Source organism: Daldinia caldariorum (assembly GCF_022478825.1).
Source record: "Daldinia caldariorum strain CBS 122874 unplaced genomic scaffold F4812scaffold_8, whole genome shotgun sequence".
NCBI classification, from domain to species: domain Eukaryota; kingdom Fungi; phylum Ascomycota; class Sordariomycetes; order Xylariales; family Hypoxylaceae; genus Daldinia; species Daldinia caldariorum.
The window spans coordinates 308,441-326,024 of record NW_025953044.1 but is presented as its reverse complement, the minus strand read 5'-3'; the positions used below and the strand labels follow the sequence as shown (position 1 = coordinate 326,024).

The following is a 17,584-nucleotide window of genomic DNA, read 5'->3' as shown; positions in this document are numbered from 1 at the left end:
GTCAAAGGACCAGGTTATCGGTGACGATAAGCCATGCCTTAGCCATGAACGGGGGGACAAGGAGACAACATGGGGGGTGGGTGGCTTTGTTGTATTACAGGTCGTACTTGATTTACGATGTTATTGGTTGCGGTTGAAGAGAAAAACCACCCGCCCCCCTGCTAGCTCTAATGTCAATACCCCATGGGAAACAGCCGGAGTTGCGGGGTTAGCGGCCGTTTCCCCTTCCCCTTCACAGCCGGAGATATGTATCTCCAACCAGTTTCTTATTTCTTATCCTCGCTATCATCGCTACGACGCAATAGTTCAAAGGCCCCCTTATTCCCCAGACTAGACTAGACTAGACTAGACGGCCGGCTATTCTCTCATTGGTCTGTTGGATATGCGCATCCGGTTTGACGTAGCGGTCTCAAGCGAAGTGATCATGTTGTGTCGCGTGCGAATCTTAGAGCCCGACACTTCGGCATTGATTAATCCAACGACGAACCATAGATACCGGAAGCAACCGCCAAAGAAAGTTTAGGTTGTCCCGATATGCTCTAATGCTTCTTAGGTCAAAGAGCTCAACCTACATTTTGAATGTGCCATCAGCTAGTAAGCATTGACATGCCTCTATTAATGAGCCATCAAATCATGCAAAACGTTTTTTTTTTCTATAAAAAGCAAAGTTAGGGTATCACTTGTAACGAACCTGCCTGACCGTGGCCTATATTGCTTTTTTCACCAAGAATCCGAGAGCAACTGTGTCCGCATCGCTTCACTCTTTCCCCTTTGGAGCGCGCTTTTGAGCTCAACCGCCATTATAGCATCTATCTCCCTCAAGCGTCTTTTGTTCTTCATACCGCTTAGCAGATCCCCTATCCTGTCGAAAACTCCCGTCTTTTTTTCCAAATTCTTCCTCTCTAATTCTAGCTTGCTGAGCAGCTTTCTGCTCTCTAAGTCGTAACAGATGTGGTACATTCTACAGTACGATTTCCATTCGATTGGACAGTCCACCGCCTCGCCCTTGAACAGGTACTGCCACATATGCTCCCATACCCTTCCCGAGAGGAAGTCGGACAAGTCGGTCTTCATCAACCAAGCCAAATTCCTCTGATACTGGGTTTTCGGATGCCTTCGGACAGCCTCCCTCGTTACCGCAAACTGAGAACAGCACGGACCAGCCAGAATCTCGGGGACATCATTCGTGGAGAAGTTTTCGATAAATGCCTGACGCATAAAGCTCTCTTCTTGCTTTTCATCGTTATATTCGGAATTCGTCGTGTTAATCCAATCCGGACATGCGTTGTCCCACGACACGCGCAGGTTGAAGTACTGCGCCTGCATAACTTGGTTCAAGTCTAGATGCGACAGGGCGAATACTAGGGACGAGTTCAATGAACGTTCCACGTGCCACGGACTCTCATCGGCGTGGGTAAATATGGTGACGTCCGGCAGCTCGTCGTAAAAGTCATACATATAAGTGAGATAAATCATCGCCTCGCGCCCCTTCTTTGGTATTGGCGGGTGATACGGCGCCATCATATCATCAGTGACATATCGCATTACGTTAAGGTTGGGTAAATTGATCTTCTCTGTCCATGAGATATCGTCCCTGCGAAGAGTAGCCACCACCAGATTAATGGTGATGTTTTTAGCATCTTGGCTATGGCTAAGAGGTAGAGGATCAGTATCAGTTTCGCTGGTGTTAAGAACTCTATGAGAATCTTGGATCGCAGCTGGAGGGTCCTGGGCAGACCGGAGATTCTTAAGCAGGAGAAACGAGGTTATGAGTAAGATTGCCGGTAAGGTGAATTTCCAGTAAATCGGCAACCAGAGGTTGCAAGGACCCTTCATAAGCTTCATGGGAAGGGCGATCGCGTCATCCCGTTTCTGCTTGGTACTCTTCGAATCCAAGGGGAAGTCAAGTCAAGTTACGTTGAGTCAAGGATGGCTTGACCAGATCGAAGTTGTTTCCAAGAAGATTCAGATCGAATAGGAGTGATAATATGACAATATGATAATATTATGAAGAGTCAAGTTTGTATAGGATAAATAATGTGGTTGATAAGTATTACACCCCGGTATTAACGTTAGGTTAGGTAGAGGTACCTAACGTAATAAAAAAAAAAAGTAAGTGAAAGGTAAGGATAGAAGAGAAGAGAAGAGAAGAGTACTGGCAAATGGTGAATCTACCTAAGTGAGTTGTTACAAGGTAAGTTAATTGCAAGTGGTAGACCGGTAATAATAGTAGAAGGAACTCCTTACCCAGTGCGCCTCTACAACAATAACCCGGCAATCTATTCTAATAGGGCTTTTAGCTAGAATATCACCTCGCTAACTTAATAATCCCCCCCTAAACATTTAAACCTGCCTCTTTTATCCACTATATTCTCTCCTGCCCAGACAAGCGATCAAACTAGCGCCTCCAGCTCTAGGCAGCAAATACAGGCCAATCAACCGCGATGATATGCCCGACTTTAGGAGGGATGATGCGTCAAAGTGGGATAAGATTGTTTACCATTGGTAGGTGGTATCTTAAAGGCCTGGGTTCGAATCCTACGCATCCTCTTTTCCCATTCCTTCTGGTTTTTATATCTGTTTAAGTAAGTCGCGCGTCACACCAGTACGAGAAATCTTTGAAGAGGAGAGCGTCTGCTCATATTTGTATTACGTCCAGCGGTTGGCAAAAAAAGCTGCAGCAAAGCTTTGGTGATTTGTTCAATTGGTCGAAATTCTGTTACCTACTGGTATTGGTTCTACAATTAATTATTAGGTTTACCACTTCTCAATTAATATATTAGTACTATCTACAAATAAGACTTGCGTTACCGATTTAACACTTTATTTTCATACATACGACTAACTCTAGAGCCTACACCGCCGGGAACAGATTTTCACCTGTGGAGCATTGAGGAGAAGTCGAAATCGTCTAATATTGAATCTAAGCGGACGTTTGTCACGATGCAACAGCTGAGACACTAAAGGGAAATTTTAGTTTTTGAAGAGGGAACCCCTAGCTGCAAGCGCGTCACCAACGTGGCTTTTTATCAATTTAAGCGACAGGGCGACGGGGCGAGACTGCGTACCATGCATCCTCCTTTCCTCTATCGTATTGGTGCGATGAGACAAAATTGGCAACTTGTGGAACAACAGAAGATTGAGATTCGAGGGGGATCGTCATTGGAACAGGGGAAGGTTCAAAATCCGATGACCAAAAAAAAAAAAGCGCCCAGGAACGCCAGGAACGCCCACACAGGCCATATTATCTCAAAAAGGTTACACATGCTCTCTTCTGTTTCTTTATTGGTTCCCCCTTTTGAATAAGTGGAACTATATTTCAAGTCCCGGCGGATCTAACCCACTCAAGATTTCTAACATTGAAGAACCTAAGCCTATAACATAAGACCCTGTTTTAGTTACGAAAGTAATTTTCGTTCCTCGTCAGCTTCTCGAAGCAGTCCACGACGCTTTTTCGCGTTCTGTTCAAACTCTTCAAGAAAAGTCGTAGTTACATTTACTAGAGCGCGGTTACTTACGTACATAATATAAATACTTGGAAGTAACTAACAAAATTGTCTCAGTTATTTCGGTCTAATACGCGTAATTCAACAGTAGTACAGAGGGCTTATTCTTCAATTTAGGGGTTGCCTCTTGCTAACATGAGCTGACGTCAAAAGCCGCAGGACCGTATCCACTAATACATCCCTACGCTTCCCGGGCTTCTCAATCACCTGAATCACCTGAATTGAGGTACCTAACATAAGTGGCTTTGGGCCTTTTGCAACCACGCCGTTTCATAAAAAGTACCAAACATATTAAGCAAAAATAAAATTTGGTTAATATTCGTTGTGCGTGTTCTATTTATGGCTTACCTTAATTTTCACCCTAATCTCGATCTTCAGCCTTAAGGAGCTCAAGCAGTCAACCGAAACCTCATCAACGACTCAAGCCACTGCTGGTCCTTGTCTTACTCCAATATTTATCGCTCTCTTCCACCACCGTCCTGCCCTCTTCTTCCAATGGTCCGATCACCTCGATATCCTTCTGCGGACATCCCTTTAAAACATCTCTAGTATGCCAGTCCATCGTGAAATTCTCCTTATTGCCCGGACCGGTCAGTTCATATAGCTGGTCGTTGCTGGCCGCGAAGACAATGCGACCGATGTGTGCCCACTGTGATCCCATCCCATCTCCCGCACGGTTCCCACGTGCTGAAGAGCGTGCACCGCCATAGGAACTCTTTCGGGTAGTGTTTATACGCCAGCCTAGCGAGCTCGCTCTCGGCGTGGTGTACCTGGTCCACGGACTGATGCATCAGTAGCACGGTGTCGTTGTCGGGTCCTACCAGCGCTGCGGCAAAGGGGCGCTTGCCGAGTGCTACTGCGCGACGCTGCACTGCCAGCACTGCCTGGACGCCAGCCGCGATCTGTGCAGGCGCCATCGGATGACGCTCTGGGAACAGGGCTGGGGTCGATACGGCTGCTGTGTCACGACGCGTATCCATTTGCTTGTTTGCCCTGGCAGCCCTAGATCGACAAGATTCGCTGGCGTTGTACTTTTACCAGGTAAGTTTCAATACAATGGCTTCAATTGTAGCTTCCATCAACCAGTCATATAAGTAATTGGGGAGAAACAGGCATTTGTATTAACTTAAGGGGACCTTGCTCCTATGAAAGCGGTGATGCCCGGCGATAAGAACCCCGCTACCACAGATTGTTACATAGTATTCTCAAGAACAACGCGCAGTATACATATATGTTAAATTTCTAATCCTCATAATACATAGCGCCGACGCTACACCATTAAACAGCTTATCTATAATTTAGCACCCACGCCTCCTATCTTTGGCCTGATAGGTATCCTAGGATGGCCGCCAGCTAGCTTGAGGCCTGTGATAACCTCCAGCTCATCCACCGCCTCAAACGCCTTTCCCAACGGTACCTTTAAAGTTCGAAACCCCAACGCTTTGGCCGCTTTCAAATTCTCCCCGATATCATCAAGAAATATGATATCATCCGGTTTCACCCCTTCTTTCCAGCCGAGCGATTTCCCTCGTTCCTCATCAGCATGGGACCGAGCATATTTATCAACCTCGTCCAGCGCGTGCTGATAAATCTTAGGGTCCGGTTTCCTCAAACCCACGTGCGCGGAAGAGACGAAAACGTCAAATAGACTCCGGAGCGGGTCGGCGAAGAAATCCGCCCTGTGAAGCGCGTGGTCGGGCGGGAAGATAACCGTGTTGCTCAGCGCGGCGAGGATGAACTTCCCGCTAGCCCTCAGGTTCTTGAGCGCCGGGTACATCCACGGGTCGGGGTCCGTCGCAGACGTCATCATATCATTGAAAAGCCAGCGTCCGTCAAGCCTCGGCACCGGGGGGATTTCCTTTGGGAGATCCGGGTTCTTAGACTGCTGCGCTTTGTAGAATGCTGCCCATCTCGTAGGATCGTGAAGGTCCTCGTTGAAACCGGCATAAAATGCGTCATCTAAGGGAATCTCGCCCTTTTCTAGCTTGTGCCAAAAACCGTTCGGTGCCGTTTTTGATATCGAGTAGTTAATCCATCCCGGTGGAATCCCCAAACTCAGTTCGTAGTCTAATATGGATTGAAAAGGTGAGATGACCTGTTCCGCGTTAGTGACGCTCTCATCCTATTTTATATGCTAAAGGTTGGTATAATAAATAAAAGAGAGTTTCAACCGTTCTTGGATATTCAGGAGTAATAATTGATGCTATGTTCGTCGGAATAGTGAGTTACAACTTACACAGACTCCTCCAATATCAAATAGAAGCACCTTCGGTTGTTTATGCGCTATCATGATAATGTCCGGATATTCCAAAGCTTTTAAGTTACAGTCGATTTTCCTGATAGTTGTATGCAACCAAATTTTACAGTTAAAAATATTAAATTATTCTCTAACGAATGTCTAAGAAAATAAGAAGACGCTGTCTGGGTGTTTGTCCATGCCTCGGTTGCCCATGGCCAGCCATCCCACGGCGCGGAGATCGGTACCAAGTACCTATGGAAGTTAGGTACCTAGCTCTGTATTCCGTACCTGATTTACATAAACCCAAAGGTGGTCCATGCGTAAAAGCTTACCTAACCTAAGGTAAGGTTGATAGTGGTCGTCGCCCACCTCGACTTTTCCAATTCGTACCCCACCAAACAAGGGTTCACAAGCGAATTTTGAATTTTAGCCCACATGGAACTACAATTAAGCCCACAACTTTTTCTCACGTCGCAACTTTCCATCTTTTTCACAACTCCAACCCTTTCGACAACCGTGCTGATAACGTTCGCCCATCAGCCAATTCAATCAAGATGGTGAGTTCAGGATGAACACAAGCCCTTGCAATGCTAGAAATGGCGAATATTGCAATAGTGGCATTTGATCGTGAGAGTCAATGCAAGATGCTTCGGAATGAAGGAAAATAAAATTCTGAAGCGCAAATTGCTGACTCGATGGGATCTTGACAGACGTTCCACAAGGTAGTCAAGAGCAGCTCCTACTACAGGTAAGTAATATTTAAAATATTATGCAAATTATTTATTTCTTCGTCACTCCGAAGATGGTGAAAACTAACAAATACTTCTCCAACAGCCGCTTCCAGACCAAGTACAAGCGCCGTCGCCAGGGAAAGACCGACTACTATGCCCGCAAGCGCTTGATCACCCAGGCCAAGAACAAGTACAACGCCCCCAAGTACCGCCTGGTCGTCCGATTCACCAACCGCGACATCATCACCCAGATCGTCACCTCCGAGATCTCTGGTGACAAGGTCTTCGCCGCTGCCTACTCCCACGAGCTGAGGGCCTACGGTATCGAGCACGGTCTTACCAACTGGGCTGCCGCCTACGCCACCGGCCTGCTCCTTGCCCGCCGTGTCCTCAAGAAGCTCGGCCTCGACGAGACCTTCACTGGTGTTGAGGAGCCCACTGGAGAGTACACTCTCACCGAGGCTGCTGAGCACGATGGTGAGGAACGCCGACCCTTCAAGGCCTTCCTTGACGTTGGTCTTGCCCGAACCTCCACCGGTGCCCGTGTCTTCGGTGTCATGAAGGGTGCCTCCGACGGTGGTATCCTCGTCCCTCACTCCGAGAACCGATTCCCCGGTTTCGACATGGAAACTGAGGAGCTCGACGCTGAGACCCTGAAGAAGTACATCTACGGCGGTCACGTCGCTGAGTACATGGAGACTCTCGCCGACGATGACGAGGAGCGATACAAGAGCCAGTTCCAGAAGTACCTCGACGACGACATCGAGGCTGACGGTCTTGAGGACCTCTACACCGAGGCCCACGCCGCTATCCGTGAGGACCCCTTCAAGAAGGCCGAGAGCGACGCTCCCAAGAAGAGCAAGGAGGAATGGAAGGCCGAGTCCAAGAAGTACAGGACTCCCAAGGCTACCAAGGAGGAGAAGCGCGAGAAGGTCAAGGCTAGAATTGCCGAGCTCCGCGCTGAATAAACGGTCGGTTCTGGGAAAGGAAAAAATAATGTCACTCCGTATTTACGGTTGTCTTCAGGCATCGGAGTTCATAGGGATGGCGTACTGACGGGTTTTTAAACGAATCAATGAAGTTTATGCACCGTCATTGTCTTGATATCAATGTTTCCGTGACTTGTCTGGTAATCTTCCCCCTGAAAATTATAAATACCTTTCACGGATATCCGTACCTAAGTAGGCAGTGTGCTGCCTTGATTAGCAGTACAAAGATTGCCTTGGGTACCTACATAGTGGGAAACCTGTTTTAATTCTATCCCTGCCTCAAGTTCGCATCGATATCGGCCGATAGCCCTTTCATCCGATTATCACATTCCGTACTAAAATACGTCTTGCAGGTGCGGCTCTTTACCTAGCGAAGCCTTCGGCGCGACGCTAAGTCCTATTTGGGCCGAGAAAGGAAGAAGCTAGCCTTCCTTGAGAAATAGGGGTCCTCGCGTCTTCTCTAGCGTAGCCCGCTAGCAGCGGATTCGGACTCGGTTTCGTCCTATTGAGGAAATATCCGCCCGGTACCCGGAGCGGGACCGCGCTTAGGCTGGTTACTGGTTATTGAGGTTAGATCGAGGTTGGATGGTGATGGTGATGTTAATTAGATCCTCATCCTCACGCTATTGAAAAAAAGAGAGAGAAAAAAAAAAAGAGTTGGGCTTATTTGTTACTATAGGATTTCCTCGGGTGTGCGGAGGGGCGGCTGAGAACTACTATGTACCTACCTAACTTGGCTCTCTTGATAGAGGTAGGTAGGTACCTAGCTATAGTAGGTTAGGTAGACTGTAAGTGAGTGGCCTTGGGCAGCTTGAGCAGCGAGGGAGGGTGTTGCTAGGCTCCGGTTCCAAAGAAGCTATACTATGTATGCATGTACCTAGGTAGGTATGTACGATATATTGGTCGTAGTTAGATGGAGTTTAACAACATCTTGACTTGTTATAGGAGGTCAATGGGTTGGGTTGGGTTACGTTAGGTAGGTAGATATCTCATAGGTGCTGCGGCTTTTGGGGAATATCCGTCTGGTTAGTATCCGATGGCGTCGATGGCATTGCCGTCGGCTTGATGGGTTTCGGATGTTGCGAGTTATGAGTGTTATTAGGTTGATTGGGAGCTCGGATAGCCCGACTTCTTTCCTGTGGAAATGTGTTACGTTGGTGAGACAATATACCGCTGACTTTATAGCTTACTGGAATGTGTGTAGATAGAGTCGTGTATGTGGTCATATACACCTATCATACAACAAGCACTCAAGTTTTAGTGTTATATATGTGGCATTTACTTCTTAACACTTACCTACCTACCTACATACAACCCAATGTAAGCAAAAGCTATCACCCATAGGTAGGTAAATACCTAAATCCTTTGCTGTTTTATATCGAGCAGCTCAACCAGATCAGCCTAGGGAAGCCATCCATTTCCGAATATCCCCAACAATGCTAGTATGCAACGACGACCAAGGTTTAAGCGCCACCGAGCCACTCTTCTTCTATTAGTACTTACTCTAGCTACCTATAGTTCGACTGAAACTACAAGAATACCTAAACTGGAGGATACGCAGGACTTCTCGCGCGGGTTCCTTGGGCTAAAGTTGCTAGGTAGCATTCATACTCGGAGCGACACCGAGGCGTAATCGGCAGGTATAGGTAGAAAGCGAATATGCTGTCTACCTCTTAGTTAGATCAGCACCTATGCGCGGGTATGGCCCCTTTTTGCTTCTCAACTTTTCTTCTTCTTTTTCACTCGGGCGCCGTACCTATCGCGCCGGTCTCGAGGGAATACCTAGAATCGTCGAAGGGAAGAGAGCAAAACCGATACTGGGCATGGAGGAGTACCTAAATGTTGATAATGGATGAGAAGTTGATGCAGGTATCTCTACCTTGGTATTATAAGTTTGTTAGATTTGTCAACTACCTAGGTACCTTGGGTACCCCTATTCAAGTCTAGGACTTCAGTATTGGAACCTCTAGGCCTCGTGGTCGGCATATAATAGATGGTGTCTTTACTTCTCTATTTCTATTTTTACTTTTTAGCAAGAGAATATATATATATAAGGTATATATATATAGAGAGAGAGAGAGGTACCTAAGGCAACTATGTTATCTAACAGTTTAAAATAGGGACTGGAGTCAGAGTACCACTCAACCTTATATTTATTCTCGTTCCCAAAGCCGCCTTTAGATTCACTATGAATATTTTAGTTGCCGTCTCTCTCTAGAATTGCATGGCTTTATAATCAAAATCATAGGTATTATCGGCTTAAATTAGATGAAAAGTATGAGATGTAGGTGGTCCTTAGCTTTGGGGGCTCAAAGTTTACATCAAAACAATTAGGTACCCGTTTCGTGGTTGGGGGCTAATGGAATGATAGAGAAAGGTTTATGGTAACACAGTAGGTAGAATATTTTACAATCGCTTAGAGTAGAGGTAGGCAAAGTAGTATTAGTTGGTACTTTACTATTCGGCGGTAGCAGTCGTAACTTAGAACGAAGGTAGGCACTCGCCTCACCGAATATTGGAAACATCGAACTCGTGTGTCTGACATGCCCGTGTGAATCGGCTTACAGTTACCGCCCTTAGGAAGGCGTCGTCACGGGATGGTACACCCGACGTTGTATGCATGATGGCAACGCCGAATGCAACTCTCGCTCGTGATCGTGGCTTATTCATGCCTCGTGGCTCTCGACCGCTGGGTACTACCTTTGCAATTTTTTTTCTTACAAAGGAGAGCTATCAAACTCATAAATGTTGCACTTATTTGAACACGTTACATAACCCCTATCCGTCGTGAAGGGATGAAAATTTTTATTTTCTTTGATTATGATAGGTACCTACCTACCTACCTATACCGGGCTTTTCTAAGCAAGGGATCACGCTTGAAGGCGACGCATCCTGCCAGCTAGGTAAACCACCGGCTTATCTCCAGTCATAAGCATTGAACATAGGTATTTAAGTGACGATAGAAGGACACTCGGGTTTAGCAAAGGAATTATCTCGTATAGAGTCGACCTGAGGTTTTAAATAGAACTATTTACTGGATTACGTAGGGCGTCGTCATGCTATCGCGACAATACATTTGCATCTACAAGTCAACATCATCAGTGATAGAGAAGATAGATATACCTACAGATTTGCTGGAGGGTGGGATATCTACACGTAGCCAATTGCAATTTATTTCACTATCAAGTTTCTGGACGGGAGGATGATAAGGCAGTTATACAAGTATCACGCAAGTTGTAGTTAAGGAAATAAATATCAGTTTATTAGTTCGATGTCGTTTCTCCTTACTCACGTGCTCTCATAAAGGAGAACGGATTCAGGTTGATGTTTTTTTTTGTTATTCTTTGAAAAAAGAAGCACCAATTGTGGCGACTATCTTATTTCGTTGCTCTGGGTTAAAACCCGAGCTTATGTGACCTAGGTAGTTATTCGGAGCTTAAAAGCGTAGCCAAGAATATCGTCATCTTGGTACGCTTCGTATGTAGTAGTATAGCTAAAAAGTTAGGTCGTCAAGTCAAGTAAAAAATACAAAAAACATGCATGAGTATTGCATAGGCTACCGCATGCTCCTGATCGAGATGGACGTTGAATGTGGTTGATTTGATATGAAAAGGAAGTGAAGAGGGGTGGTCTGGAAGGGTCTATCTGGGACCTGACTAGCTAAGCTGGCTTGGCTGGATAATACAATACAAGCTGTACAGGACTTAAAATTATTATATTGCCTTCAGATTAGGTTATGTTTGTTCCTTTGGAATACCATCCCGGACCTGGATGGCGATGGTTGAACTAGGTACAAAATATCTCCTTCCCAATAAAACCGAATGAATTAGAAAGCCGTTCACGTATATATGTATGTGAATGTTATTCATTTTTTCCCTTTTCATTTTTATTAAGGTGAACAATGTCCGACTTATAACAGTATCGGCCGAAGCCGGGTCACCTGATGGGTTCATGCTGGTTCTCTCCGATCAGTTCATTTCGGATCCAATGATATCAAGCTTTTTGTTTGGGATGCAAAGTGTAAAGTGTGGTTTGATTGCACGCATTCGGCCATTTTTGTCTCAAGTCGTTTTTGGAGGGTTGGTTTGTTGCCCCTCCTGCTTCTTCGTCTTTTTCGTCTTCATGTTTTTTCTTCCTTTTTTGGTCCGTAACCATCCAATAACTAAGCAGCTAATAAACCAAACAGGGCATAGGTAACCAGCTGAAAGAGGTACTATGTATAAAGCATGTGACGTCTGTTGATCCGAGCGTCATATGGTTAACTTCGCTAATTGGATTAATTGGGGTAATTTTCTAGCGTAGACGCTAATAAACGTTCTCCCTGTAAGTGCACGCAACGCCGGAAAACAACGCACGTATGACCGCATGGAAAGGGTGGGCGGTATGTACCGGGGGATACCCCGTAGATGTTGCTCGTAGATTTGTATCTTACCCTTAATGATTACGTGGGCAGATACTTACATATCTTCCCCTGTAAGGTCCGGTGTTACTCGATTGACAGCGGCTTTGTGACCCCACTGTAAAAAAGCACCCTTTTCCATGCACCCTTTTAGCTGGATTAGCGCTGAAGCCGACTCCGTCAATAACGAAATATACCCTGACTGCCCGCCTCATCTTCGAACTTCGACGATATCGCACGGAAGTATTGTGCTACGTCTTACCGAATTTCATTAATTTAATAGATTGCTTCCTTGAATAACTAATATGTACCTAGGTACAATTAAATACTTTTGGTAGGGACTTACTTACCTAAGATAATATGTATGAAATGCATAAAAATTCATGTAATCCGTACCTTGGGTTAGATACCTGCAACTTACATGTAATTCGATGCAGTTCTGGGGTTGTGTTGCACCGGCGATTGTGGCTGCTGACGTAAATTTACACATTCATCTCCTAATCGTTTTCTGTATTTTCTATATTTCACCTTCTTTTCGCCTCTTTCACTAAACTCCTTTTTTGTTTCTCTATCATTACCATCGTGAAATAAATAATACGACCCATCGAAAAGCTCTTTCTTGTTCATTATTAATCGCCTCGGCCATCGTAAACCTCCGATCCACTCAAGAGTTCTGCTCAGTACCGAACCGGCCCTACCTTAGTCCAAAGCTCCAAAGTGGTAGTGGATTGACCCTGATAAATATATTGCATCACTTCTTATGGGAACTTCTTGTTAACCCCACCCAAATCTAAAGCTCTAGCCTCTTTCTACATATTCATCCCGTGCCCTGTTGTCTTCTTTTATTTTTTTATTTTTTAAATTATTTTTTAACCCTTAAGAATTTGGAACTGGGGTGCATCACCCGATAAATTTGATATCGGATACAAGTAGCAACTTTGCTAAGAACCTTCGAAAATGGACGTGGCCTGGACGTAGCCCTTGCTTGAACAGCGAATACATATATTCGTAGTCCGTTGGCGGCAATGTTTTAGCAGCGAAAACAAACAATTCCTCTTTATTTATCTCCTTTGACCTGGCAATTAGCAACTGGCGACTAACAACCTACAACTTTTGCGAATGCCAATACATATCATCCGGGTTTTTGTTCTACATAGAGCCTACTCTATTCCAACCGACGCCCGACTGAGCTAGCATTTACCCTAAGACCCGCTCCGCTGCCACGATCTTAGGACAAGACCAAGTGATACGCCCGTACGGAATTTCTTATTAGTCGCGTGTATTTTTTAAGGGGAAACTCGGTATATATTTCCGTACGTCGTTCGAAGAGAAGTGTGTTTGTCGGGGATATCGGCTAGTAAGGTCAGAGAGGTCAGAGAGCCCAAAGGAGGCAGTATTCAGTATGGAGCATGTTATGGATGTGAGCTGGATGACGCATGGAAAAGGTAATACCCTGACGTCTACGTCTTTTACCTTTTGCCTTTTTCTTTTGTAAGTATATCTTATCTTGTACAGACTAACGGACCTTTGGAAATTTAGACAACTGGAGCAACCATGGTGTCAACTGGAATTCTTCCAACCATATTGAAGACTCCTCGAATCGCCCGAAACCTCCAACCCCAAGCAAATCAAATGGTAAAACAGATGATTCCCCCTTAACGCATACCACCCTATCTCCACCGACGGTCCCACCGGCTGCGAGTAAGCCGATACCTCAGCGTATGGGTAGGGCGAGGAGTCAATCCGTCGAAGGATCGCAAGGCCAAAATGGAACGCCACCGCAAAGGAGAGGCTCATGGTTTTCCAATATCTCGTCTAAATTCTCTACCTCTCCAGCCAATGGAAATACCGCGTCTCCTGCCACTACGAAGTCCGACGACGACGAAGTAGCTCCTCTACCTAAGATCACGCCAAACAAGAATGCAGTACTCCCCCATGCGTCGCGACAGACCGGCGATGCTCCGTATATACCCGCGCCTCCAAAAACGACTCAGCCTGGCTTCTTAGGGGTTTTTCGCCGCTTGTCATCTTCGAGTAGTGTCATCGCGCCTGGCTCTAGAGCTAGCCATGGCCTCGTGGAGCGGAGAATTCTTAATATCGACAAGCATAGAGAGAGGTGTCGGGTGAACGAGCTATGCCAAGCAAAACTTCGTCGCGTCGCATTCTGCGTTGATGTCGAGATTGCGCCCATGCCTAAGTATACGGAAGAAGAAACAGCGGCGCCCAATAAGCCCGTCGATAAAACACAGAAAAAGAAGATCACGGAAAGGGGCGAAGGTGAAGCTTTAAAAAACCCAAGGGCGCTGGAAGAGCAGAAGGAAAACATTGGAGTAGTCAAGGCGACTGGAGAAACCCTGCCAAAGGAGCCTAAGAAAGAGGGTAGCCAAGTGGCGAACGGAGATCCAAAGGGAAACGATGCTACTACAGAAAACGACAAGCCTGTAAAAGAAAAGGAGACTACCCGTAAGAAGGAAAAGAAGAAGAAGAGCGAGGCAGAACGAAAGGCCAAGAAAGAGCAGAAGCGCAGAGAAGCTCTCGAGAAGGGAACAATTCCTATGGAATTATATTTCGATAGTGACAGCTCAACAGATGAAGTCTCGATACGGTCCGGAACGCAAAAAACGCAGCTAGCGCCTACGACGAACCCTGGTAGGATATATCGCCGTTGTTGTCAGCTTCGAGAGACGGATATTCTTACCAAGATTACCTTACAATTCCCCAAGAGCACCGAGTCTTGTCAGAATGGTATAGTGGAGAAGCTAGACCTTACCGGATATTTTATGTCGCTACCCGACTTGGTCACGTTAGGGGATTTCCTTGCCGTTGTTCCTGTTAAGGAGGTTATTTTGGAAAACTGCGGATTAACCGACGAGGGTGTTCGTGTTATCCTCGCCGGACTCCTAGCGGCTCGGAAAACAACGAACACTAGACACCGGCGATGCTGTACTAAACCCGCTGACTTGGCGGAGCAAGGTGGCGTCGTGGAGAGGCTCGTGCTCAAGAACAACAACAAGATTACCATCGAAGGCTGGAAACATATTTGCCTCTTTATTCATATGTGCCATTCTATTAAATATCTTGATATCTCGAGTTTACCGTTTCCTACGCCTGTAGAACCTACAAAGACGTCCATCAGCCATCATTTGCATCATAGCACTGGACACAATGCTTCTTCTTCTCCAATCGACTTATCCCTCCTACTCTCTAAGGCAATCGGGGAACGTCTGGCTGGCCCCGTATTGGAACTTCTCAACATCGGCTCTACCGGCTTGACGGCAAACCAACTAGGTGCAATCATCGACGGAATTCTCAAATCGGGAGTGAAAAGGCTAGGATTAGCCAATAACAACCTTGACGCGCAAGGTGCTCAACATGTGGCGAGATATCTGCGCAATGCGAAATGCGAGGGAATTGACCTTGGTGGCAACGATTTACGAGACCATATCGCTGATATTGCCGAGGCTTTTGATGAAAATGACGAATTATGGGCTATGAGCCTGGCTAATTGCAATTTAATACCGGCTTCCTTATGCAAGATCCTTCCCAAGTTGGCGAAGCTCCCTAACCTCAAGTTCCTCGACTTGTCACACAATCGCGCGCTCTTCGAGTCTGAGCCTAATGCCATGGGATTGCTTCGCAAGTAAGTCAACAATTCCCTCTTCCTTTCCATATACCTATTGAACCTCATCTTACTAATATTGCCTTATTAGATACCTACCTGAGATGGATAGCCTAAGGAGGTTGCATCTCGCAGATGTTTCGTTGTCTTCTGAGCAAGTAATTTCTCTTGCTGAGATTTTGCCCGAAATTAAGGCCTTAGCGCATATCAATTTACTCGAGAATTCGGCTATCGTTAGTTTAGCCGATGCTCGGAGTGAAGAGGGCCAGGAAGAAGCATGCGCGGTATATGCCTCGCTTCTGGCTGCCGCCCGTGTCTCGAGGTCATTGATCAAGGTCGATATAGATAACCCCAGCCTCGAGTCGGGTGAAATTGTCAAGGCGCTAGCAAACCGCGTAGTAGTGTACTGCATGCGTAACATGCAGGGCGTGCCAGATATTCGAGACTCGGCCGGCGAGGACGGGCAGCAAGAGAAGTTACCAGAGGTGCTTCGACATCTTGTGGGCCACGAAGAAGATTCTCCCTTTGTGGACCCGGATAGTGATATCGAGCCGGCTCCTGATGAGGATTATGTCATTGGCGGTACGGGTGTTGTAAAGGCTTTAGCATGCGTCTTGAAGAACCGAGGAGACGATACTAGACGGCCTTCAAGTGAATTTATTAGAGACATCGAATCTGGTACCTCGACGCCCCAAACTCGTCTACCTCCAGGGAAGGTCAAGGATATGTCCAAATATTTGCTTATTAGCGCGAGGAAAATTCGTGCTCGGCTACAGCCGGCCCTGGCTATGGCCAAAGCATCTTCCAACGAGGACATCCACAATTATCGTAAGGCTTTTTTGCTTCCCGTTTCATGTTTGCAATTGCTAACCGTACTACCCACAGACCGTCTCATATTCCTCGACCAGACAATTGAAGGCATCATAAAACGCTTCGAAGATGAGTTCCCAGAGACGCGTCAAATGTCGTTGGAGGTCGGCCCTCCAGATCAGACCACTACTGCATCTGAGCCCAGTCGTACTTCGTTCTCCTCTGCCGAGGTCGATGCAGCTCTATTATCAGATACCGAGGATATGGAAACCGAGGTTCGCTCACCCCAGTCTCGATCCCGATCCAATTCTATCATCTCTCACAGCTCGAAAGCGCTCGTTCAAGAGGAAGGCCGAGCCTTTCGTTTTAACCAAATATTCCGTTCGGGTCTTATCAAGCCGGAACATTACGATCTACTCACTAGCTCCGAGAAGGTTGGAAATGACCCTAGCCATATAACGGTAGTCACGAGTATAATGGACGAATTAATGGGAGAAGACGAAATAATCAAGAAGGACATTCAAGAAAAGGGGCCCGTCCGCGCGTTCCAGCAGCACAGGGAAGAAATAGTCAAGAGGTTACGCGAAGAAGACCCGTTGTACTGGGAGAAATTCGTCGAGTCGCAAGAGAAGGCGAGGGCTAACATCCAGATGGATACCAAAAACGGGGTCCCGCAATCGCAGGAGTGCGCCGTCGACGAGGAAGCTATTGCGGATTAATTAAGGGATAGGCATGGCACAAGAGGAAAAACTAGTTCTGTACCGATATGTATACTACAGCAGCGCATTATTTCAAGCGTTTTTTCGAAGAAAAAAACAAAAGGCCTTGTTAAGTAAGAGGTGGCGTTTTATATATATATATATATATATATCTATCGCTTTAGATAGCACGGACAATTCATTCGCATTACCACGCGGGTCACAGGCACAGGCGTCGTCAGCATTTGGTTACGTTACGTACTATGAGAAAGAGGCAAAGAGAGGAAGGGAGGAGGAAGAGGAGGAAGATACGAAGGAAAGAGAATAACTAACTGAACTGCCTGGCCTGTTGCTATTTTCATGTACTTAACGTTAGGTTAGGTTCTCGAATCGAGGCCGGATCCTGGACTAGGAAAAGGAGGTTAGGTACCTAAGTAGGTAGGTAGCTATAACATGAAGGACCTACTTACCTGTCCGTCTGTCTGTCTGTTGTTTTCGTCATATTTTTAACTATACTTAACTATGCGATGGTTTTTTTTTTCTAGCATGGATGGATGATGTTTATTTGTTTACCTACCTCCTATCTACCTTAC

The 17,584-nt window shown here is 46.2% G+C and overlaps 5 protein-coding genes across 5 annotated transcripts; 2 read left to right on the top strand and 3 right to left on the bottom strand.

Annotated features, from left to right (window-relative positions):
• Positions 1 to 529: 529 nt before the first annotated feature.
• On the bottom strand, positions 530 to 2,152 carry F4812DRAFT_378274 (uncharacterized protein). Its single transcript, XM_047932011.1, has one exon. It carries the CDS (start codon positions 1,843 to 1,845, stop codon positions 721 to 723), a length of 1,125 nt encoding a protein of 374 aa, XP_047790153.1. The 5' UTR covers positions 1,846 to 2,152; the 3' UTR covers positions 530 to 720.
• A 1,766-nt stretch (positions 2,153 to 3,918) lies between these two features.
• On the bottom strand, positions 3,919 to 4,486 carry F4812DRAFT_459125 (cytidine deaminase-like protein; the record flags this gene model as incomplete). Its single annotated transcript, XM_047937485.1, has 2 exons — positions 3,919 to 4,120; positions 4,182 to 4,486. The coding sequence occupies 2 exons, from the start codon at positions 4,484 to 4,486 to the stop codon at positions 3,919 to 3,921; spliced, it is 507 nt and encodes a 168-aa protein (XP_047790152.1).
• Positions 4,487 to 4,641: 155 nt separating this feature from the next.
• Positions 4,642 to 6,008, bottom strand: F4812DRAFT_378099 (HAD-like protein). Its single transcript, XM_047932010.1, has 2 exons — positions 5,743 to 6,008; positions 4,642 to 5,601 (listed from the first exon to the last, which is right to left on the bottom strand). The coding sequence occupies exons 1-2, from the start codon at positions 5,794 to 5,796 to the stop codon at positions 4,798 to 4,800; spliced, it is 858 nt and encodes a 285-aa protein (XP_047790151.1). The 5' UTR covers positions 5,797 to 6,008; the 3' UTR covers positions 4,642 to 4,797.
• Positions 6,009 to 6,097: 89 nt separating this feature from the next.
• On the top strand, positions 6,098 to 7,829 carry F4812DRAFT_377995 (60S ribosomal protein L5). The gene is made up of 3 exons (XM_047932009.1): positions 6,098 to 6,302; positions 6,456 to 6,493; positions 6,580 to 7,829. The coding sequence occupies exons 1-3, from the start codon at positions 6,300 to 6,302 to the stop codon at positions 7,442 to 7,444; spliced, it is 906 nt and encodes a 301-aa protein (XP_047790150.1). The 5' UTR covers positions 6,098 to 6,299; the 3' UTR covers positions 7,445 to 7,829.
• Positions 7,830 to 13,266: 5,437 nt separating this feature from the next.
• Positions 13,267 to 17,012, top strand: F4812DRAFT_459122 (RNI-like protein; the record flags this gene model as incomplete). The annotated part of the gene is made up of 4 exons (XM_047937484.1): positions 13,267 to 13,309; positions 13,404 to 15,504; positions 15,575 to 16,311; positions 16,369 to 17,012. The coding sequence occupies 4 exons, from the start codon at positions 13,267 to 13,269 to the stop codon at positions 17,010 to 17,012; spliced, it is 3,525 nt and encodes a 1,174-aa protein (XP_047790149.1).
• Positions 17,013 to 17,584: the final 572 nt, after the last annotated feature.

Coding starts and splice junctions, on each gene's coding strand:
- F4812DRAFT_378274 (XM_047932011.1), bottom strand. CDS start 1,845: ATGAAGCTTATGAAGGGTCCTTGCAACCTCTGGTTGCCGATTTACTGG.
- F4812DRAFT_378099 (XM_047932010.1), bottom strand. CDS start 5,796: ATGATAGCGCATAAACAACCGAAGGTGCTTCTATTTGATATTGGAGGA. Junction 5,602..5,742: donor TTGATATTGGAGGAGTCTGT/GTAAGTTGTAAC, acceptor AACGCGGAACAG/GTCATCTCACCTTTTCAATC.
- F4812DRAFT_377995 (XM_047932009.1), top strand. Junction 6,494..6,579: donor AAGAGCAGCTCCTACTACAG/GTAAGTAATATT, acceptor CTTCTCCAACAG/CCGCTTCCAGACCAAGTACA.